Source organism: Pan paniscus, chromosome 8 (assembly GCF_029289425.2).
Source record: "Pan paniscus chromosome 8, NHGRI_mPanPan1-v2.0_pri, whole genome shotgun sequence".
Classification (NCBI taxonomy): Eukaryota; Metazoa; Chordata; class Mammalia; order Primates; family Hominidae; genus Pan; species Pan paniscus.
The window spans coordinates 12,772,069-12,794,711 of NC_073257.2; the positions used below are offsets into that span (position 1 = coordinate 12,772,069).

Genomic DNA, 22,643 nt, shown 5'->3' on the forward strand with positions numbered 1-22,643 from the left:
GTTTCACTGTGTTAGCCAGGATGGTCTCGATCTCCTAACCTCGTGATCCGCCCAACTCGGCCTCCCAAATTGCTGGGATTACAGGCATGAGCCACGGTGCCCGGCCCTAGCTCCATTGATTTTTCTTGTGAATAAACACTTATCTTCATGGAACCACTAGTCTGAAGGCCAGTTGATCTGCTACTGCTTTCCCAAAGACAAAGCCATAAGAATTCCCAGATCTTGGGCAAAAGATGCAGCTTTTGGTTGTCAAATGGATAAAGACAATTTGGGGTGGAACAGTCAAGTACTCCTACTTCCTGACACGCAAAGGTTCCCTACGATACAGCTGATAGAAAGCATTTGCACACAGGACTCACGCTGTTTGTCCCCAAATTACCAATAATCTGTACACTTGCAGCAAAATGTGAACAAATATATTTAGATATATTTAAAAGAATTAAAAAAAACATTTCACAAAACATTTGTTGCCATAGGAATTATTTTTAGCAATAAATGCCCACATCAAAATTTAAACATTTTTCAAAGTATGATTATCTGTACTAAGTAATGCAACAAATTATGTAAACAGAGTCAGATACATTTCCCTGTAGGAGTCACTTCCTTCCTGGGATTAAAGCTGTCCCAGACATCTTTCCAGGGGACCAATTAAGAAACTGCTATTTTCAGAGCAACAAAAATAAAAGCTTTTATTTGTTCATTTGAATATAAAACAGGCGTTATCACAGATGTACAAAGCGTACTGGTGGTTTAACATACAAGAAGGTTGCTGTCCTTTGCACATAAAAATTTTGTTTGAAACTGTGGCTGGTTGAGTACATGAGTTTCTCTAACCAGTCACCACACTCTGAAATAACGCTGCTAACATTCAACTGATAAAAGGGACCATCTCCCTTGGGTAAAGTGTCAAGCAGGATTAAATATATATAATAAACAAGCACCATGAGGAATCTGCTCCTGTTTGATTAGGTCTGTGTTTATATGTTCACTGTGTACCCTCTTTTTGTGCAAGTTGATTACACGGTTTTGTCTGACTTCAAAAGCACAAGGTCACAAGACAAACATTTTTTACATTCTCATGAATGATTTATCTACAGTACAATTTCGAATACAGAATGGGACCCTTCTTTATTGCTGAAACTGGTGGTACTAAGTGTCTCCTTTCCTTTCTCTTGCACAACCAAATTTCGATCTCAGTCCACCAACTCTTTTGAGTCTAAACTCTAACTAATCAGAGTTGACAGGATGCAGAAGAGGCTGCTGCTAACTGCCCTCACAACTGCACTGCAGCGTCCACACTCCTTAAACGTAGAGTTGATCTGGTGACAGTTGAAATTATGTTTGAAGTGACATCTACATTTGTTTTGCTTCCTGACTTCAGCTGGACCTCAAAGCTGTCCTGCACACTGCAGCTAATGTTTCATAGTCAGTGTCTGGCCTGAAGCCCCAAACCTACTTCCCTTTCAACAAGGTGGGTGGGTGTAGGAAAATGTCTTTTTTTCCCCCCAATGTGTGGTGATTCCCCCCTTAGGAAGCAGAGACTAGGAATGTGTATCTGAAGCATGTGGAGAAATATTCACACACAGCAATGAGGTCAAACAATATTTCAAGAATCAAATGGTTTGTGGAGATGGAAGGATGCACCACATATGCAGACAAATTTTTTTAAATGTGCCACTTTTCTTTTTTTTTTTTTTTTTTTAACAACAATCAGCCTTGGATCTCAGAAGTCAAACAAAACTCTTTTAGCAAAAGGCTTACTGCTGACTGCATATAGCAAAGGCAGAGAAAGACGCTGCCCACAACATAATGAGAGATCATCTAAATTTTGCCCAGCATCAATCTTAGTCATGCATATCTAGCACCGAGAGCCACTGCAGGGTCACACTGGGGCAGTTACAGAACACATCTTTCTCGGAGTGCAGATGCTCCTTCTTGGTTGGACACCACGGGCCAATTCAATTTAGAAGTGCACAGGTGAGCTCTGAGAAGGTGTGGCCAGGAGCTGCCAGGGCAGAAACTGGGGCGCACTCATCCACAGGCGGCAAACGACGCAGCTGGAGGACTTCTTGCTTCAGCCGGAGCTCTGGCATGAACCCCCGGGGAACTGTGCTCACTGAGCGAGGGAGCCCCAGAGGCTCACACAGAGCGGGCTGGGTCTTAAGACGAGGGGACGATCACCGATGTGAGTTCCGGACACTTTGTCCACTCCACATTGGCCATCAGAGGGGGAATCAATGCAACCCAGTGCGAATGACCACAGAATCGCATTCCTTTTCGTAGCAAGGACCAAAACAAGATGACATTAACAAAAATGATGAAAAACATTGTGCAATGAATTCTTGCAGCTAAGAAAACAGTGCTATTTGCCAACCTAAAGCCCCTCAGTATCATCAGCACACGCTGGCATAAACACATTCACTGTTGTCCCACAGCAAAGAAAAAAATAGTGCACATTGAGCTTTGAATTCTTTCGCCATCCTTGAGATGGCAATAATTTCACTTGCTGGTCTCTGGTTCTAGAAGAAACTTTTAGACAGGGCTCCTGCGGTCTGCGACTGCTGGCAACAGCAGAGTGTATGTGAGTACGGGGGGCACACCATGCAAGTGACAAGTTCTGCATCTTAAACTTTAAAATCTCCTTTGTTCATTAGTGAATTTATATTTCATATATATATATTTGTTGTGATACTATCCACGCAAGATAATACAACACTTTTTTATATTAGCAAACATTACAAGACTTTAATATTCTTGAATGTTTTTCTCTTTTATAGTTCTAAAGAGATCAAAATAAATTAAACGTTTTGTACATAATTACATATTGAGGAAGTTAACTTATTTTATCTTTTTAGTTTAGTACAAAGATATTTGCAAGATAATTGCCGAAATACACCTTATTTATAATTTCTTCTCATTCTATACTAACTTCGAAGGCCATATATCAGCCTTTGTTTCTTCAGCACATTTCTGACAAAGAAAGCTGCTATTATCTAATTGGAAGGTGCTATTTGGAAGGTTTTCTCGTACCTCAAACTTTCCTAAAAGGATGAGATCTAGCAATGGCTTAAATTAGTAACAGATCCATGTCATTAAGATTTCATGACACATTAAAACAGAGAAAACAATTCTTTGTCACACTACATAAATTGTTTAAAAGAACCCATCTGGAGGGCAGGATATTTTTTTAATTGCTATTTCGGCTTAACAAAATACCACATTTACGAAGAAAGCACTTATTATCCAATAATTAAAAAAGAAAGAAAAGAAAAGAAAGTTTTTGAAATGGGCTTTTCCAACAAACTGAAGGCAGTAATCCAAAGTCCTTCTGAGCGAAATTCAGTGGTAAATTCACATTTCACCCCCATGCCAATCGTGGCTGCTGTGAGAAGTCCTCTTCCTCCTCCACTCTCACCACAAATGGCTGCATTCTGGTGAGCGTTGCCCTGTGTCTGCACGCTTCAGTGGACACGGAGAACAATGTCTACATCTCTAGAAAAGTCCATGGAAGCCAAGAGACGAGACTACATGTTGTAGGCCACATAGATGGGGTCTAGCTGGTCTGCCAAAAACCCGTCTCGCAGGTGCATGCGCTGCTTCTCCCCACGGGAGTTGATGGGGATGACGCCGATGTCCACCACGACCACCACTCCGACGATCAGGTAGTGCTCCTCCAGGACCACGTTGGTCACCAAGGGAACCAGGTCCAAGGCTTCTTGTTCCGACCCATCCAGCTCAACCACAACCACCAACAAATTTGTCCAGGTAAACACAGCACTAAAAGACAGAAAAGAAAGCCATCATATGTTTATTAATGCTTTATTTAATAGCCGTGGTTTCAAAGTTCCACTTGGCTCTCTCTGACCTGCCTGAGCACTGCCCGACAGTCTCCTCCGGCCTCTCCACGTCCTCCGTCTGCCGCCCACTAATCATTCCCCATACAGACTTCCTGGCGACAGCACCTGTCGGTGTTTCCTACCAGCCTTCTCTCTCGGTGGCTTCTGCGAGTGTTTCACCATCTTCCCGAGTTCCCATTTCTAGCACAGCGTCACTCCACCTGGCCAGCAGAGTCTGTGTTCCAGTGCTGCCTCTTTGCTGCTGCCTGGAGGACCAATGCCCTCACTGAACAGTGCAGTGTGCCATCAGCCTCATACCCTCAAGGCAGCCCTGTGCCTCCTGCTTCCAGACCCCCAGCTCTGCTGCTGAGGGCCAAGCGCGTGGAGGCCGAGGGCAGGGGTGCCTACTCCTGTCTGTGCGGGGCCCCCGACTCCAGCTCTGCTGCTGAGGGCCGTGTGCACGGACGCCGAGGGCATGGGTGCCTACTCCTGTCTGTGCGCCCGAGTCCAGCTCTGCTGCTGAGGGCCGTGCGTGTGGACGCCGAGGGCATGGGTGCCTACTCCTGTCTGTGCGCCCGAGTCCAGCTCTGCTACAGAGGGCCGTGCGTGTGGATGCCTAGGGCATGGGTGCCTACTCCTCTCTGTCTGTGCACCCGAGTCCAGCTCTGCTGCTGCAGGCCGTGTGTGCGGAGGCCAAGGGCATGGGTGCCTACTCCTCTGTCTGTGCGGTGCGCCTGAGTGGGGGTGTGTTTCCCAGTCCTGGGGCTTGGGCTCAGCATGGAACCTGGTCAGCCTGCGTTAGGGAGATGAATGCCGGTGGAGGCTCCAGGAGGGCTGGATATGGGGGCTTCTCCTGGTGTGCCTGTGCCATTGCAAGGATGGGGACACACCTGGGCTTGCCCTTGGGTCCGGAGGATAAGAAACACATGGAGAAGAGCCACCAGTCCTGTGCCCAGCTGAGCTGCTTGCCCCAGCTGAGCCAGCCCCTCGAACGCAGATGTGGGGACATTGTAACAACTCTGTCTAAAGCACTGAGCATGGGCTGGCTGCCATACAGCCATGGCTAACCCATGTGCAGGGAAAAGTCTTCTGGAATATGGGAGATTCACTCAGAAATGTTTTATCTGGGATCGAGTCATCTTTCGGCAGGACAGGCACCAGAGGATTAAGTCTGCCCAACTGGCAGAAGCAAAAACCCGGTGCCTTACATTTTAAAGGATATAGGTCTGGCTTTTGGAACTAACTGTTTAAGGGCCCTGATATTCACAGAGCCTGGTACTTGAGGTCTGCTTGGCTGAGGAGGCCAGAAGGTTCCCGGGCAGAGTGGGCTGGATGGAGACCAGGCTCCAGGGCTGCTCGTATCTGCTGTCATGCACCTGACAAACACGTTCTATCCCAGCTTGAGGCAGGAGATATTTTGGGAAACTCACTATTGTTCTAAGTGGGAGAGTAAGTCAATTAGGAAAAAAACGCATATTTTATTCAGTATGGCCAACCTATGTTAAATTGAAAGGGAAAATTGGAGAATTTTCCTGGAACTTCTCAAGAGTTCTCCTGGATTTTGCTTTGTGACTGCCGTATGCCTATGGAGAATGCTAAGAGCTGTTTCCCAGAAGATGTGCTGGCGCTTAATTCCTGTCATACTGCTCCTGGTGATGTTAAAATGTTGCTCTACATGGCCCATGTGAGCCCACATTGTGAATCTGTCATATCACAGATATAGACGTCTCAGGCGCATTTGGTATACTTTTATTACGGCATTTGAAATGTATGGAATAGTCCTAGAGTATCCAAATCAGCTTGGCTCTCTGGAGGAATCAGCTTGGCTCTCCGGAGGAACAGAGCTGGCCGAGGGTGTGCTTGCTCCACTATCTCCTCTGCCAGGGACCTATGGGGTGGTGCCAGTAACTCTCAGAGCTTTTACAGGAGCTGTGCACGCTATTTAATGCTGAGAACAACTGATGAGAAATGAGAAAGTTTGTTTGGCTTGAATTTGGCAACATGGAGAGTCCCATTCCACAGCGCTGGGTGTCACAGCCACCATTTCTCAGCATGGAGCAGCCGATGGTGGCCGCAAGGGGCAGTGCAGGGAGGCTGGGAGAGGGAAGGTGGAGCAAAGCAGTTTGTACCTGGATCATCTCAAACATTCAAAAGTCCACTCAAAGGACACTGTGTGGGCAACGGGCATGTGAGCCCCCGACCCGGTGAGGGACAGATCCAGTTTGGGGGTCACATGGCGGGTAACAGCAGCGCCATTTGTTACAGAATAAGCACCACGGTCTAGAAGCCCACAGAGGGCACCAGCGAGGCCCTCCATGCACACCTTTCAGCGGGAAACCAGACAGAAAATGCTTGAGGGAGGTCACACGAGCCAATTAAAATTGTTTTCTTAAAAATACAAAAACGCAAGGCTGTAACTGATATTCGTAGCTATTTAGATGGAAAATAAGGTAGGCCCTGGCCGAGTTTCTGGGCCAAAGTCTTCCTAGAGTTTCTGTCTTCTCTGTATACTCAAGGAGAGAAGTGTCAAGGAAATCAACAATCTGAGGACTTTTGAGAGTAGGGGCTTAGCCAACCTGAGCCACAGGAACACGGACAGGTATGCAGACTTGATCTTGTAAATTCTGCCAAGTCCTTAGTGTTCAAATTCAGCAAATGGCAGTAAGTACCAGCCTTTATTGCATCTCAGCTAGCTAAGAGGAAGGAAGGAACAATCTCAGAACCCATCCTTTCAACCCGGAAGAGCTGTTCATGAGAGTGCAGAACATACCTCCCTCAGGGTTTCTGACTTGAGACTGAGACCAGTTTCACCAGGTGGCCCTCAGTTAGCACCCCATCTGTTATCAAGGGAATGAACAAGTCTAAAGCCAGCGGTGTTGAGTCACTTTTCATCCTAACTGCAAATCTAAAGGCACTGAACAAGCCTGTAAAACTCCCCGGCCCTGGCCGACTTAACTTACGGCACTCCAGCATCCAATCCACTCCCACATCTCAGAAGAACCTACTGCTGAATCTCTGGCAGCACCACTGACATACTCAGCACTTCACAACAGATTAAATGGGCCAGAGAGAACGACAAAGTCCCAGCCTCAGAAGCCTTACCTGGGCCCAGAGCAGAGTCCGCCCCCAGGCGGCAGGTGCGATGCACACACCTTGTCACTGTCAGCCATAACTCAAGCAATTCTTACTTTGGAAGTCTCTTCTGGGGTCTGGACAAACGCTGCCTCTCCTTCTCACTAAAGTTTTCCCATGTCTCATGTTACTTCCAGTTCCCAAGTCAACAGTCATAAAAGTATTTTCTGTGCCTACATATGTGTGAGGTTTGTTTTCTTCCTATATCATGATTTTGTAAATTAAAAACCAAACAATTTGGCTTCCTGGAAAACGTCAAGTAGTTTTCATGGCAATAGAAGTCTATCGTTTTCAGGTAATATATGGTACATTAACTCTACATGTGGCATGTTCTTTTGTTGCTTTAACCCCAAAAGATAAAGGTTTATAGTCAAATGTTGAATCGCACCCCCTTCCCTACCTTAACAAAACTCTCCTCCACCGCCGTGCTCTCCACATTCTCAATCCTTCACAAACTCTGCTCCTGATTTGCGTACAAGCTGCAAGCTCACGACTTACCATTCCGTAACGCTTTTATGGGCTCTGATGACCGAGGTCTCAATGTCGATTGGGTGGTACCGCATGCCCCGCAGCTCCATGGCTTCGTCCAGTGCCCCTACCACGTAGAGGGCATCATGGCGCTCTGTGGAGGAATGACAGCCTGTGTAAGCTTCCCCATAATGCCGCTCAAGCCGTTTTCCTCCTTTTCTTAAAAAGATTAAAAACGACCCCCAAAGTGAGACAGGGATGCAAACGAAGAGGCTCAAGGATCCACGGACGGTTTGTTTCCTTCTGCCACGGAGCTCCTTGGCAAGTGCCCGGCTCGTGTGTCAGTGCCCCACAGGCTGGCTGCAAAGCCGCCATGCGCCCTCTACACTTGTGCTTTGGGAGAAGATCTTTCCTGGCTCAGCTTCGATACCCAGTCAACTGCCTGATTGCATGTTCATCGGGAGCAACTGAGGGGCGAAGTCAGCACCCAGTGGTCTGAGTTCCGTGGACCCATCGGCTGAGGCCTCGTCTGCCCAAGATCACACAGGATACAGTGCAGCCACAGTCAGACCAGCTCTGTGACTCTATCCCACACATGCTTCTCTGTGCTACTAATTCTGTGTATAAGTGGGAAGAAAGCATAGCTCTTGCTCTTGTTCATGAACATTTCCTTAGCTCATAGAGCCAGGAAATTTATTTCTATCCTTCTTGCAAACCTCAGAATAATGACAATGACAACAAGTGGTCAGGTCCTATCTTTCCTTAATAAGGAAATATGTCCTAAATTTTTATAAGGTAGTAAGCATATTAGGGAAAATTTGAAAGGCATGATTGACATATAAAATAACATCAGAGATAAGTACTTTCTAATTTAAATCAGACAAAGAAAGATGGAGACATTGACTCGGCCTCTGCCCCCTACAGCAGCTTTGCCTCTTCTCCTGTGGCAGGGAGACGTCCTTCAGGGTATCCCTGCTTCCAGGACTCAGCGGGACGTGGCTTTCCTGGCCTTTCTCTGGGATTATAAATTGCCACCAGCTTTTGCAGCTTCCAGGAACCTCAGGCAGTAGCCTCAAACTAGTCTATAATTTCCCACAATGCAAATGTCATGCCAGGATATTTCTGTATGATTCCTAAACGTAGCCTGTTGGGCCAGACCATCGTAGGTTTGTTAGAGAGGTATGTAAGGAAGCCTTACTGATGTCTGGTAACTCATCTCCCTGGGGTTTTGGTGAGTCAAGATCTCACCAGGAACCTCAACTGCCACTGTTGTGAAACAGCCAAGTCCTGCCTCTATTTTTAGCAGAACTAAGGAGGTGAGAAAGGATTCTGGAATAAGCAAAGAATTAACCATGCCAGTACACTTTTACACCTCCGCGTCATGAAATACCCCTGGCTTCACCCTGCTCTCCTCTGATGGGGCAAAGGCAATGCTGTCCACCTGGCTGCTCCACACCAGGCACCAGCATCAGCAGCACCAGGCCCTACTCTCTGATGAACGCATGGGCAGAGACAGCTGGCCACCAGGGCCCGAGAGCCTCGCGGCCTCCTCTTCCCTGACAGGGGCAGACCCAGTCCTAGAAGCAGCAGCATGCACGTTCCTGCAGCCACTGGGACAGCTTCTGTCTCAGATGGACCCCGTGGGAGCAGGCAGCCTTCAGGCTTGCTGAGGAGACTCTGTGGTCTGAGACTCTGAGCACTTTGCTGTGGGTGACACTGCAGCCCATGCTCAGCAGCCATGCCCCTCTCCGGTTTTCAGTCAGCTCTTGGTTCTCAGGACAGGACAGGGTATGTGATGCACAGCTCAGCCTGTTGGACACATTTGCATTTTGCTTTCCTCTTGCTCTTAAACTCGGTTCTTTTCACACTGGGTTGTAGCTAGCACACGTGTCCTCCTGGGTTTGGCTGCTGTACACCTTGGGAAAGGCTTCTGTATCTAGGGGAGCCTAACCTCTCTGCCCATCTGTGGCGGGGGCCAGCCAGCCTGGACTCTCACCTCCATTTGCATCTGTGAGCTCAGTTCTCCGCAGGAACCCCAAGTAGCCTGTGCGTGCCCAGATGGTCTGGGTGTCTCCAAAACTTAGTCTTGAGTTGAAGTGATCTGACTGGAGGGATTCGTCTCCGTAAATAGTGAAATAACCGCTGGCATTGTGGGCGCTGTGAACCCAAATCTGCAAACGGAGGGAATGTGGATGACATTATTTTATCTCCAGGGAAATAAGGCTACAACTACTTTGACAATTCAGTACATTATATTCAGTAATAGTAAACGTTTCCTTGGACTGAATAACCAAGATGATGTCAATCTCATTCGGGTTTCTTGAGACACACAGAGGATACTGAAATAAAGGCAGTCTACCAAGTTTGTGGCCAAGCAACCAGCCAAGGCATCCCTATGGGGAACTGTATTAAAGCAGATTAGTTGAAGATTTAACAAATAGCTTTTAAAAATATACACATCAAATGAACAAAGTCACACTAGATTCCTTATACTTTAACGAATGATTGTTTCTGAAGAGCAAGAACAATGCTGAAAAGCTTTGAGATTTCTTTTCTCATTTCACCTGGTTAGCTAATACTTTTGGACATATATTGCAATAAAACAACACACAGAAAAACAAAACCTAAGGGATGAAGGCACATAACACCAAAAACCGGAAACAAAAATGCCTGATGTCTGACATTTGGGGAAATAGGTAAGCAAAGACTGATATGCTGAGTCAAAGCGATAGCCACGTGGATTACGTAGAACCATGGACAGGGCTGGATAAAAGCAAAACCAGTGAAGTTCCACAGATGCCCACGCAGCTGTGCCCACACAGCAAGGGTCAGGAGAGGCAGGGCCTTGTAGACTCTGGAGCGTTTGCTGTGGAGACTTTCTGGGCTTGGCTGTTTCCATTATTTTACTGACAATGAGAAGTGGTCAAGTTCCAGGAAGTCAGAAACTGGTTTAGTACTGCACCCACGCCCCCAGAGCAGTGCCTCACATATGGCAGGCACTCACTGCCTGCTCAAATGAAAAAGTGAAACTGAGAGAGACAGTGCACCATCAGATCAGGGAAATGACAGCCGTCCTCTGTTCCCTAACACAAAGAAAATTCTCATTAAGGCAACTGAATATTACTCAGCCATAAAAAAGGAGGAAATGCTGCCATTTGCAACAGCATGGATGAACCTGGAAGACGTTGTGCTGAGTGAGAAGCCAGAATGGAGAAGGACAAATACTGCACCACCTCACTCATGTGGAATCTAAAAAGCTGAGTTCATAGAAGCAGAGGGTGAATGGTGGTTACCAGGGGCTTCAGAGTGGCAAGGGGGAGATGACGGGCAAGGGTGCAAACCTTCAGTTAGAGGGCGAACAGGTTATGGGGAGAAAATGTAGTGCGGTGACTACAGTTAATAATACTATATCACTTAATTGAAATTTGGTAACAGAATAGATCCTAAATGTTCTCATCACACACACACACAATGTGAGGTGATGGATAATAGAACTCGGTCGTGGTAACTGTTTCATAATATGTATATACATCAAAGCATCACAGTGCATTCCTTAATTTATATAACTTTCTCAATTAACCTCATAAAGCGGAAAAAACACACATTCTTAATAAGAAAGTCACCCTGGAAATTTCGCCAGTTCTGGCCACCCTCAGAGGAAAGAGAATTCTGACCCTGGCCCAGCCTACGTCTCAGGCAGCACCCGTGAGGACCCCCTCCAGGTGCCGGAGAAGCAGGCTCTGATTCCAGCTTTGTTTCTAGGAACACATTTAAAGGAAACTCCTAAGTGAGAGCTGCACAGAATTTGATCTCCGCAGTTCTGATCTTTCATGTATGTTACTGAGAGAGGTCAAGTGACGGGCCAAAAAAAAAAAAAAAAAAAAACAAGGCCCAAGAAGCAAAGCAAGCTGGGACGTGAGAACTGGTGAGGGCTTGCTCATTGGTCAGGTGTTCACCCATGTACGTGTAGAAACGTGTTCTTGCATGTGCTGGGGATGCGTCCAGGGCTGAGGAGGAGGAGGGCTGGTGCTGTTTATATGATGCCAGTTCTTAGCACGTCTCCCACATGTGCTGCTGGGAGCCATTCAGGAAGGGGGGCGCCTCATGAGACAGGACAAGTGATAAGGGGAGTGAGGGTGTCCTTGGCTGGACATGGGGCTTTGTCCCAACAGCACGGCAGGCCTGGGGTAACCGGAGGGAGGGCACGCGTGCTGCCACCGTGGGAGGAGGCTAGCTCCAGACATGCTCTTCTCCAGTGCCCTCTGCTTCCTCATAGAAGCAGGAAGCTCATTGCCAGAGAGAATGCGGCTGAAGGAGGACGCACGAGACACGTGGCCTCTCAGACTGGGGACGCCCAGCAGTGCCAGGGCCTGCTTGAGATGAGGTGTCAAGAAAGGAGACCAAGGCCACGCAGCTCCACGAGGCGTCTTTCTCTAGCTGCATCCCGCCAGCGCGGAGGGGCACAGTGGCAGGGAGTTAAGAGCCAGCCAGGGCGGGCTCATCCTGAACACAATGAGGCAAAGGTGTCAAGTTCCACTGTTTGCTTTCTGATCTGAAATAAACACATGATCTCTTGGCTACTGTGTCCTGATGCTGTTGTTTGTACACTACTCCCTGTGGAGGTCTCTGCCGTTTTCCTGGTGAAGGACTTCTCAGTAATAAAAGCAGGAACGTGGAAAGCAAACTCAAGAGCTAAGAAATAAAGAAACTCAGTCCATACACATTATGTGTTTAAATCTTTTCAGAATTATTTCAGGATAATCTATTATACTTCCCTAAGGAAGTGCCATTTTGTAATTGTGAGCTTTCATGGACTCATTTGAGCCATAAAGCTTACCTCACGCTATTTCCCAGGCAATCATAACTCACTCAACTCAAACTGGTGTGTGGCAGATGGAGGGCATGTGAGCAGTTCTGATGGTGTCAAGGCAAGCCAAGGATACATAACAGAAAAGTAACCTGGATCTCGGAGGACACTCAACTCACCTCTCCAAGGTGTGAGTCCCCCAGCGGTCCTTTTGTTTCTGGGTTGGCAATTATAATCCGAACCCCTGGAAGTATCTATTTGGGAGAGGAAAACTCTCTTGTCAATGGGAGGAATACAGGGAGAGACTACACACAAGCCAACCTCAATCTCGTCTTTATGCCATTTCGTTTCAAGACTGTTTAGAAAGCAATTAAATCAAAACTATATGCCACATAGTTATGACCCATTATACAACCACAGCCTCACAATCACATTCTCACTGTAACTATCAATATTGTAGGCTGTTATGGTGACCTTAAAATTAAACATTTTGATTGTCAGTCATACCTCAATAAAGCTAAGAGAAACCTATTGAAAATCATGAAAATAATGTTTGAACAAAAACATGGTAAATGATATAATGTTTAACACAGCCTGACCTTGCAAAATGGGAATTTTCAGTTGTTTCAATGAAGTTATTTAAGATATTTACATAGATTCAACATTACATCTCACATCATGGCACACGCATGGATGGAGGGTGATGCTTGCAGTAATCGCTGAAGGAAGGGAGTCACAGAGTGACATTTTCAGGGGTAAGCATGGACTCGAAGATAACCCAAAATGCTTTTGGCAAAATGATATAGTAGGCAGCTGCTCTGGTGGTGCCAGAAGGGAAAGATTGTGGGTCAACTGCTGGTGAAGTCTGCAGGTTTTCGTTAGAACGTCCATGTGGATCTCCAGCTCATCTCCACCGAATTTTCAACTCAAGATACTGGGGAACTTTTTCCTGCAGGTAAACATCTTTTACTGTAATAGATGTCAGTACTAAGCATTTCCTTTTTTTTTTTTTTTTTTTGAGACAGGGTCTAGTTCTGTCACCCAGGCTGGAGTGGCATGATCACAGCTTATTGGAGCCTTAAGCAACCCTCCAGCCTCAGCCCCACAAAGTGCTGGGATTACAGGCATGAGACACTGGCTCTGGCCAGAATTTCCTTCTTAAAGTTTAGCTTAGAAATATCTCACATTCCACTGATACCACTTATATAAGGAATCAAAAGTTTATTCTGGAAATCTTGAATATAGCCTGTCTCAGATCAGCTCATCTAACATTTATGATTGAGATAAAGGCAAAACATTTTATGGTAAAAACACAGAACGTCTTGGAATAGTCACACTGTCAAATCTCACTTAAGTCTGAAGTGAGATTTCAGGGCTCTGGGTTCTGCTGCTGACTATGGTCCGCCAGACTGTTAGGATGGATGGTGAGCACATTCCTACTGTTGGAACCAACTCTGTGAAGAATTCTAACTTGCAGCCATGCAGGCAATTTTATAATAGAAGCAACACGAGATGCTTTTAGAATTATGTCAATGGAGAAGGAATCTGACAACTGGGGCCGAAACGGAAAAAAAAAAAAAAAAAGTCTTTATTTCGGTGCTTAAATATCTTTCTTGGTTGTCTCTTGTTAACCATTCTTTTCTACTTTCATAGTAATAGATACCCTGATTTTTAGGTAGGCCTTTACATATTCAGAATTGATATCTCAATAGTTCCCAACCTTTAGCTAGGTGTGGCCATGTGACCACATTCTGATCAATGGAATTTCAGTGTAGGACAGCTTGGGAACCTTCTCTATGGTCTGCATGCTTTGTTCTCTTCTTTTTCTGTTTCTCCTCCTGCTGGCTGGAATGTGGAAATGATGGCTGGAGCGGAAGCAGCCGCTTCAAGCTCCTGAGGGGCCCCTGGTAATTGGGCTCCAACGCGCAGAACGAGGCTGAAGGCACCAGGGCCTGTGCTGGCTTCATGGAGGAGGAGATGCCTATTTCCTAACTTTTACCTGAGGAAAGAAGTCTAACTTGTTTAAAACACTGTTATTTTGAGTTTCTATACTCACTGATATGTTACTTTCAAGAAAGCGTTTTGGAAAAAACATTCTAAAAAATACATTTCCTAAAACTTCAAAGCCCATACACTCAGAAGCAAATGGATAAAGAAATGCGTGCTTCTTCCTATAATACTTACCTTTCCCGATTCCATCAGGGGCAGGCTATGAGGGGATCCTCTTTCCACTAAGCGGACTCTGCAAACAGAAAGAGAAAATATTCCTAGATGTGTTTGCTCTCCAGTTTTCCCCTTCACCAATTCACACGAGGTCACGAGCCTGGCAGCTGTCCGGGAAAGCTGATTCTGAGCATCATCCAACGGCAAGGACAGAAGCTGCAGAAAGAGCAGCCCAGCAGCAGAGGAAACTGAACCCTAAGCGAGGGCCACAGAGAAGGCAGATGAAGCCGCATCTCTCAAACCTGCAAAGTAACTGGGAAAATGACTCTGAGCTGAAAGTAACCAGGAGTCCACTTATCATTTTCAGAAAAGGAAAAGAACACGGATTACAGAGTATCCTTGAAAGAGCTGCGGGTCACCCACGACTGTGTTGCCTGGTCCTCAAGCACCGACGGCTGTCCTGCGGGTGGAAGGCAGGGCCAGATGTTCAGAGGCCGAGAGCCCTCCCAAGACGGCGCGTGCACCGAAGGCAAGGCCAGGTGTGCAGCGGCCGAGAGCCCTCCCAAGATGGCGCGTGCACCGAAGCCAAGGCCAGGTGTGCAGTGGCCGAGAGCCCTCCCAATACGGCGCGTGCACCGAAGGCAAGGCCAGGCGTGCAGCGGCCGAGAGTCCTCCCAAGACGGCGCGTGCACCGAAGGCAAGGCCAGGCGTGCAGCGGCCGAGAGTCCTCCCAAGACAGCACGTGCATCAAAGGCAAGGCCAGGCGTGCAGCAGCCGAGAGCCCTCCCAAGACGGCGCGTGCACTGAAAGCAAGGCCAGGTGTGCAGCGGCCGAGAGTCCTCCCAAGACGGCGCGTGCATCAAAGGCAAGGCCAGGTGTGCAGCGGCCGAGAGCCCTCCCAAGATGGCGCGTGCACCGAAGCCAAGGCCAGGTGTGCAGTGGCCGAGAGCCCTCCCAAGACGGCGCGTGCACCGAAGGCAAGGCCAGGCGTGCAGCGGCCGAGAGTCCTCCCAAGACGGCGCGTGCACCGAAGGCAAGGCCAGGCGTGCAGCGGCCGAGAGTCCTCCCAAGACAGCACGTGCATCAAAGGCAAGGCCAGGCGTGCAGCAGCCGAGAGCCCTCCCAAGACGGCGCGTGCACTGAAAGCAAGGCCAGGTGTGCAGCGGCCGAGAGTCCTCCCAAGACGGCACGTGCATCAAAGGCAAGGCCAGGTGTGCAGCGGCCGAGAGCCCTCCCAAGATGGCGCGTGCACCGAAGCCAAGGCCAGGTGTGCAGTGGCCGAGAGCCCTCCCAAGACGGCGCGTGCACCGAAGGCAAGGCCAGGCGTGCAGCGGCCGAGAGTCCTCCCAAGACGGCGCGTGCACCGAAGGCAAGGCCAGGCGTGCAGCGGCTGAGAGTCCTCCCAAGACAGCACGTGCATCAAAGGCAAGGCCAGGCGTGCAGCGGCCGAGAGCCCTCCCAAGACGGCGCGTGCACCGAAGGCAAGGCCAGGTGTGCAGCGGCCGAGAGTCCTCCCAAGACGGCGCGTGCATCAAAGGCAAGGCCACGCGTGCAGCGGCCGAGAGTCCTCCCAAGACGGCGCGTGCATCAAAGGCAAGGCCAGGCGTGCAGCGGCCGAGATCCCTCCCAAGACGGCGCGTGCATCAAAGGCAAGGCCAGGCGTGCAGCGGCCGAGAGCCCTCCCAAGACGGCGCGTGCACCGAAGGCAAGGCCAGGTGTGCAGCGGCCGAGAGTCCTCCCAAGACGGCACGTGCGTCAAAGGCAAGGCCAGGCGTGCAGCGGCCGAGTCCTCCCAAGACGGTGCGTGCGTCAAAGGCAAGGCCAGGCGTGCAGCGGCCGAGATCCCTCCCAAGACGGCGCGTGCGTCAAAGGCAAGGCCAGGCGTGCAGCGGCCGAGATCCCTCCCAAGACGGCGCGTGCACCGAAGGCAAGGCCAGGCGTGCAGCGGCCGAGAGCCCTCCCAAGACGGCGCGTGCACCGAAGGCAAGGCCAGGCGTGCAGCGGCCGAGATCCCTCCCAAGACGGCGCGTGCACCGAAGGCAAGGCCAGGTGTGCAGCGGCCGAGAGCCCTCCCAAGACGGCGCATGCACCGAAGGCAAGGCCAGGTGTGCAGCGGCCGAGAGCCCTCCCAAGACGGCGCGTGCACCGAAGGCAAGGCCAGGTGTGCAGCGGCCGAGAGCCCTCCCAAGACGGCGCGTGCTTCGCAGCCACAGGAGCAGAGAGAATTGCCGGGCCCTGACGGCAAAGGTACTCAGAAAAGAAACTCTTACTTCAAAGAATACATAATGATAATTTAATCTTAAGAACTGCCAAGGACATCGCAGCGGGCCACAACCAGAGCTTCGCTAACGGTCCTCCCAGGTGCATTATTTATTTTGAGGCCTTCACTATCGGTTTTGCATTTTTACCAGGTGCCTAGTGGACCATGACACTCTTCATTCACCTAAGGGGCAATTTTTTTTTATTTAAACAAAATAAAGCAAAGGAGAAAGTGCTTGAAGGCTTGAAGACGGCGAATCACAGGACGACATGCCTCCCACCTGGGCACAGGCTGCGAGCAGGGGGCCTGTGGGCTCCTGAGACACCCTTCCTACCATCCCCCACTGATGTGTTTTGTTTTTTTTTTGTTGTTGTTTTTTTTTTAAAGAGACAGGGTCTCGCTCTGTCACTCAACCTGGAGTACAGTGGCACAATCATGGCTCATCGCAGTCCTGACCGCCTGGCCTCAAGCAATCCTCCCACCTCAGCCTCCTGAGTTGCTAGGGCTACAGGTGTGCACTACCACATCTGGATAACTTTTAAGTTTCTGTAGAGAGGAGATCTCACTATGTTGCTCAGGCTGGTCTCAAGCTCCTGGTCTCAGGTGATCCTCCTGTCTCGGCCTCCGAAACTGGCGAGATTACAGGTGTAGCCACCATGCCCAGCCCTCACTGAGATTTGAAACATACCAGGGACCCACTCTTACGCACTCGACACAGCAGTCTTCCTCTGTAACTGACAGATGTACCAAAGAAGGAGGATGAAGGGTAGGGAAGGGGCAGGAGGTGACAAGAAAGAAGGCTGAGTGTCTCGGGGCCCTGAGGGACCAGTCCAGCACAGCCCTCTGCGTGGCATGAGGGAGGCCACGGAGGGTGTGCACCTCTCTGGGAATGGGGGTGTTTCTGCTGCCACAGCAGGAGGCACCCAGCAGTGTGGTAGGTGGCACCGGCCTGACGTCCTCCACGTGCCAGACATGTGGTGTCAATAAACCAGGAAGCGGCGCAAAGGGCTTGACAGGGCCTTGACCGGCTGCACTGCTCCTGCCAGACCTAGGGCTGTCTGCAGCCAGGGGCACCATCTCCTCTGGCTGTTGAGTGACTGAGGCCACAGGACAATTCCTCCCCCCCAGCCTGGTGTGCCTTCTCCGGTTGCTGCAGACAGAAGCACCCGTGCCAGGGAGGATCATCTGTGGCAGAAACAAGGAAGGCCGGCAGCACTTTCTCCTCTGCGGGAGAACAGAGAGGAGACGCTGGGGAGGGTGCCTGTGTGCATCAGCAGGAGTCTGATGAGGGAGAAGGACTTACTGGAGCCATTTCAGATCAGATGACAACCATTAACTCTGTGGTGTCTGTCTTAAACGGAAACCTTGATGCCAACAGCCGATGAGGGCTGCCAAACAGCTCACACGATTCAAACTCTTACGGAACACGCCGATAGGCTTGATGACGCTAACCTCCAAAAATGCCTTAACTGGCTGTTTTAACACAGAATTGCAAGAAACTAAAGAACTTTTAGGAGCCTGGTAGCATTATGCTAATTCAGGACTTGCCACGAGAATACCTAGAATTTGCGGTGCAACACAAATGTGCTCTCCTCTGGACACTGACCACGGAGAAGCTCACAGCCAGAGGTGGCACGCACATACTTGGGATGTCGGCAGGACGCGGCCGTGCCAGGACAATGATGCTGACTCCTTCCTCCGCGCCAGGAGGCCTGCAGATGTGCGCTGATCTGAGCGGCCAAGTGGAGTCAAAAGCCAGCGAACCGTGGGCTTCACCCCAGATGAGGACAGCAGTAGAGAAGCCAGGCCACGCTGGCCGGGGCAGCAGTGAGAAAGGGGCACCTGGAGATGGTGAGGAGAGGGAAAGAACTAGAGGGGGGTCAGAGGCCCCCACCTCAGCATCCTACAAAGGCCAGGTGACCAGCCAGGGAGTGAAACTCAGCCAAAACCGAGGGCTGTTTAGGACACACCATCTCCATTTCTGCGCCCAATCCTCAGTCATCTTTACTTTAGGACGTTTGAGATCCTGTCGCTGGCCGGAGTCAGATGCACCCAGCAGCTCTGGGAGCTGTCGCTACAGGGATGATTTCAGACAGGGTAAGGGCGTCACTCAGGAAACAAGGCTCTGGAGTTATAAAAGTGATGGGCAAATGCCCCAGGGCTCTGCCAGGCAGGGCCCAGGCTGTGCAGCATTCCCAGATCTTCCTTATCTCCATCCCTGTGTGTTTTTACCTTGGCCTGTGCCCAGCCACTAAAGGGGCATGGAGGAAAACAAGACAGGTGAGGCTCTGGGCAGGTGTGTGCTGGCCAGTGCCTCACCCTCCGGCCGTATGTCCTTCACTCTCTCCAGCCTCTGTCCCCATATTGATTCCTAAGCCTCAGGAAGCGAAGCAAGACGGAATCTCAGCTGAGAACCTTGTCTGAAGTGTTGAAAACATGGAAGATCATCAAGAATTCCCTCTCTGGTTCATGTGAAAAAGGTGTGTTTTGTATGAAAACAGGCACAGGGTGCTAAATCACTCAGGTCGGTGCTGGATGAAAAAGCTAAATATCCTGCTAGCAAATGCCACACAGGAATTCCTTCTTCTACACCAAGGGGAACAATATCCACACAGCCAAAAGAGGAAAAAAGCTACCCCTTATCTAAGGGCAGAAGAGATGTCTTCCTAAAGAACTAGGAGATATATCTGTAACATACACATCAGAGGGCTGATGCCCTCCATGTGCAAAGAACTCATAGAAATGAAACCAGGTGATCTTGGTTGTTCTCAAAAGTAGTGTTCTCCACAGTTACAGAGCGGGCTGAGTTAAGACCCGGGTCAAACTGTGCTGCTCGGTGCCGACTTTCTCAAACTGGGGATCATATGCAGACATCTCCAGGTTTGGGCAAATTAAATGAGCTATGAATCTGAAGTGCTTGTGGTGCGTGAGTGATAAGTAGCTGGGGTTATTAACACTTCTCGGTTAGAACCAGGTTGTAAGGTTAACACCAAGGCGTTGCCTGGCACACGAGAGGTGGGCTGCTGGAGGGAGATGCAGAGGTCTGTGGACTCCGGGAGCCAGAGGGGAGCAGGAGGACTCCATGGGGGAGGGAGAAATACAGGCTCAGCCAGGCTGGCCCTCTCCTGCGGGAAGTGTGACTGAGCCACCAAAAGGACCAAGTGACGCTGTAAGAAGACTGTCATCTTCCAAGAGCCATCGTGCCGAGGCTGGCGTCCAGCAGAGCTCACCTTCTGTGAGAGCACCTGCCGCTCAGGTCACACTGCAAAGTCAGCTTTAGAAAACTCAGGGCTGAGGAAACCTGTCAGCTCCAGATCTGGAACTTTGTGCCACTTTTCTTGCTGCCTCCAACGTGCATTACTGCTGCCCAAATCGGCTCCACGAACCATTACTGCTGACACCCTTCCCTAGGTGAAAGTTGGTTTTAAACAGTGCACCTACTTTCACATCAAGGTTACAATTTAACTGTGTGTCTGAATAAACTCTTCCAGCCTGGCCTCTGTCTCACCCCTTATTTCTTCTCGACTCCAGTATAAATCTTGGACTTGCGGGGAATAAACTGTCTTTTCATCCTACGCTGTCAAGTGGACTTGAAGTTCAGACTTTTGCTAGAAAAGCAGAGATAGAGAGTTGACATGAGGGAACTTGCTACTAGCCTCTAACTTGCCCTGTCCTTGAACTGCCCTCAAATGGACTCAAACTTAGCAACCTGTTTTGCTAGAAGCGACGTCTCGGAAGGCTGAAGCCCTGATGGCGCCGTGCAACCGAGTGGGGAACGAACGCACGGCTGTCACAAGAGGTCTGTGAGGTCTTCATTCTTCATTCGTGCCTCCTGGCATCACACGTCTGGCCTCCTGGGAACAGGTGGGAAGGTGCTGCTGAGATAATCAGGTTTTTCATCATTTGTCTAAAGAGAGCCATGGTTGAACTTCTCACTAATCCTTCCCCGCAAAGCTACAGAAGAGACTCTTTCTTCCTCCAACTGAGATTCTCACCCAGGGGCAAGGAGCCTTGTCTGAGCCATGCAAAGGTGGATGAGCACAGCTGCCCTCTGCCCAGGACCACCACCCCCTGGCAGCACCCGCTGGCTGGCAGACAATCCATCAGCACCCCAGCTCTGGAGACGTCAAAACAACCAAGAAACAAATAGCATTCTCTACCCCAACAGAAGTGCGCCGGCATACGGCAGCACTGCCCCCGCCAGAAAGACAACTGCTTCGGACCAGTGCAGCTGGAGCCCCTGACCAATGCCCTAGGGTGGGACATCTGATGCAGATGTCAGCAGAGCACCCACTGGGAGCCCACCCTGCCTGCCCACACCACTACTCAGCACTGGCCTGATGGTCACTCATGACCTGAAGGGTCCAGCATCCTCAGCACCTTCAATCTCAAAAACCAGCGTGACAGACCAGATGCAGACGGAGCTGGTGCTGTCCTCAGTGCCAACTCTGTGGCATTTCAAGGGGAGCAAACAGGACGCAGGGAAACCCGGTCATGGAAAGCTGAGCTGCAGCACAGCCACGCTCACCATGTGAGGATGGCATTTATGAATGTGCCGCTGAAAAAACAACCAAAACTTTTACTTAATATTTTAAACTACACCTTCTTCCAAAATTAACTTGAAGCATTTAAAATACCCAATATAATAAGACCATTTGAACAATAAGCTTTTAAAAATCCCCAAAGATAGAGGGGAAATTAAATACTCAAAAACTTCAGGTTAATTAACAGAGATGCTGTGACTGAGTCTAGCCTGCAGCTTCCTGGCAGCTAAGGTACACAGAGGATGAGGCAAGTGTTACTGTCAAAGTTGGGATTTTAATATCTTGCCACTTACTTTGCAACCAGTGAAGCACATAAGAGCATTAAAATCACAAGGAACAACAGTGCTTAAAAATAACAGGCATCATGTTCACACATCCAAAACCACAAACAAAACCAAAAACAAATGCACTATTATTTCTACAGGAGTTCCTCCCAGGACTCAAGCCCTAACAAAAGCTACAGACGACTGCATGAGACGGCCCACGGTGGCCACCACAAAAGGCTAAGGGCAAGAAGATGTGGATCAGGGAAGTCCAGAAACAGATACCAATCACCCAAAAAATGAGCAATGAGAGAAAAGAGGAATGTTTTCATCTAACCTAACCGCATTGCACAAATGAAGTACCAAAGCATACTTTGTGTACTTTTTTCATTTATAAAATTGTAAACTTAACCCTCTCCAATCCAAACTCTTCTGTCCATCCTTTTCCCTTTTCTCTCCCTCGGGTGGAAGAGAGCTCTGTGTTTTCTTCCCATAAAAGACACCATTTGCAGGTGTGGACTGAGCCGACCTTGCAGCCCAAACTGCCCTCTTCCATCTTCTTCCAAGGCCAGATGGGTTCCAAGTTTCAGAAGTGCTCGATTTCTGAACGCTAATCCCGAGCACAGACCCCTGCAACCTAAGACCCTAATCACATGCATCAATACTCTGGGTGCATCAATATGCTGGGTGCAGTGGCTCACGCATGTAACCTTAGCACTTGGAGAGGCTGAGGCAGGAGGATCACTTGAGCCCAGGAGTTTGAGACCAGCCTAGGCAATGTGGCGAGACCCCATCTCTACAAAAAATGCAAAAATGAGCAAGGTGTGGTGGTGTGCACCCGCAGTCCCAACTACATGGGAGTATCAACTGAGTTTGTGAGGCAGAGGTCACAGTGAGCTGGGATCATGCCACTGCACTCCAGCCTGGGTGACAGAGTGATACCCCATCTAAAAAAAGAAAAAAAAAAAAAACAGAGAAGAAAAAATGCATTAACATTTCTGTGGCAAAGAGTGGGATAAATTGTTTTCAATTTATGTCCATTCATAAAGTTTCCATGACATTCATTTGCATCGAATTAAAAAAAATTTTTTATTTTTGGGAACTCCTTCGTTTTTAAAAAAATACTTACTGAATAAGACCTCAAAAGCACAGGCCACGAAAGCAAAAATA

General features: G+C 49.1%; 1 protein-coding gene across 4 annotated transcripts in view; it reads right to left on the bottom strand.

Moving 5' to 3' along the window:
* Positions 1-399: 399 nt before the first annotated feature.
* DIP2C (disco interacting protein 2 homolog C) overlaps positions 400-22,643 on the bottom strand; it is a 432,829-nt gene continuing 410,585 nt past the window's right edge. For all 4 annotated transcript variants that reach the window (XM_034929848.3, XM_034929851.3, XM_034929850.3 and 1 more), the window contains 5 exons: positions 14,428-14,485; positions 12,423-12,497; positions 9,433-9,607; positions 7,467-7,590; positions 400-3,777 (listed from right to left, as the gene is read on the bottom strand). In XM_034929848.3, coding sequence (XP_034785739.1) covers positions 3,525-3,777; positions 7,467-7,590; positions 9,433-9,607; positions 12,423-12,497; positions 14,428-14,485 — 685 coding nt within the window. In that variant the 3' untranslated portion in view covers positions 400-3,524. The remainder of the gene's footprint in view (positions 3,778-7,466; positions 7,591-9,432; positions 9,608-12,422; positions 12,498-14,427; positions 14,486-22,643) is intronic.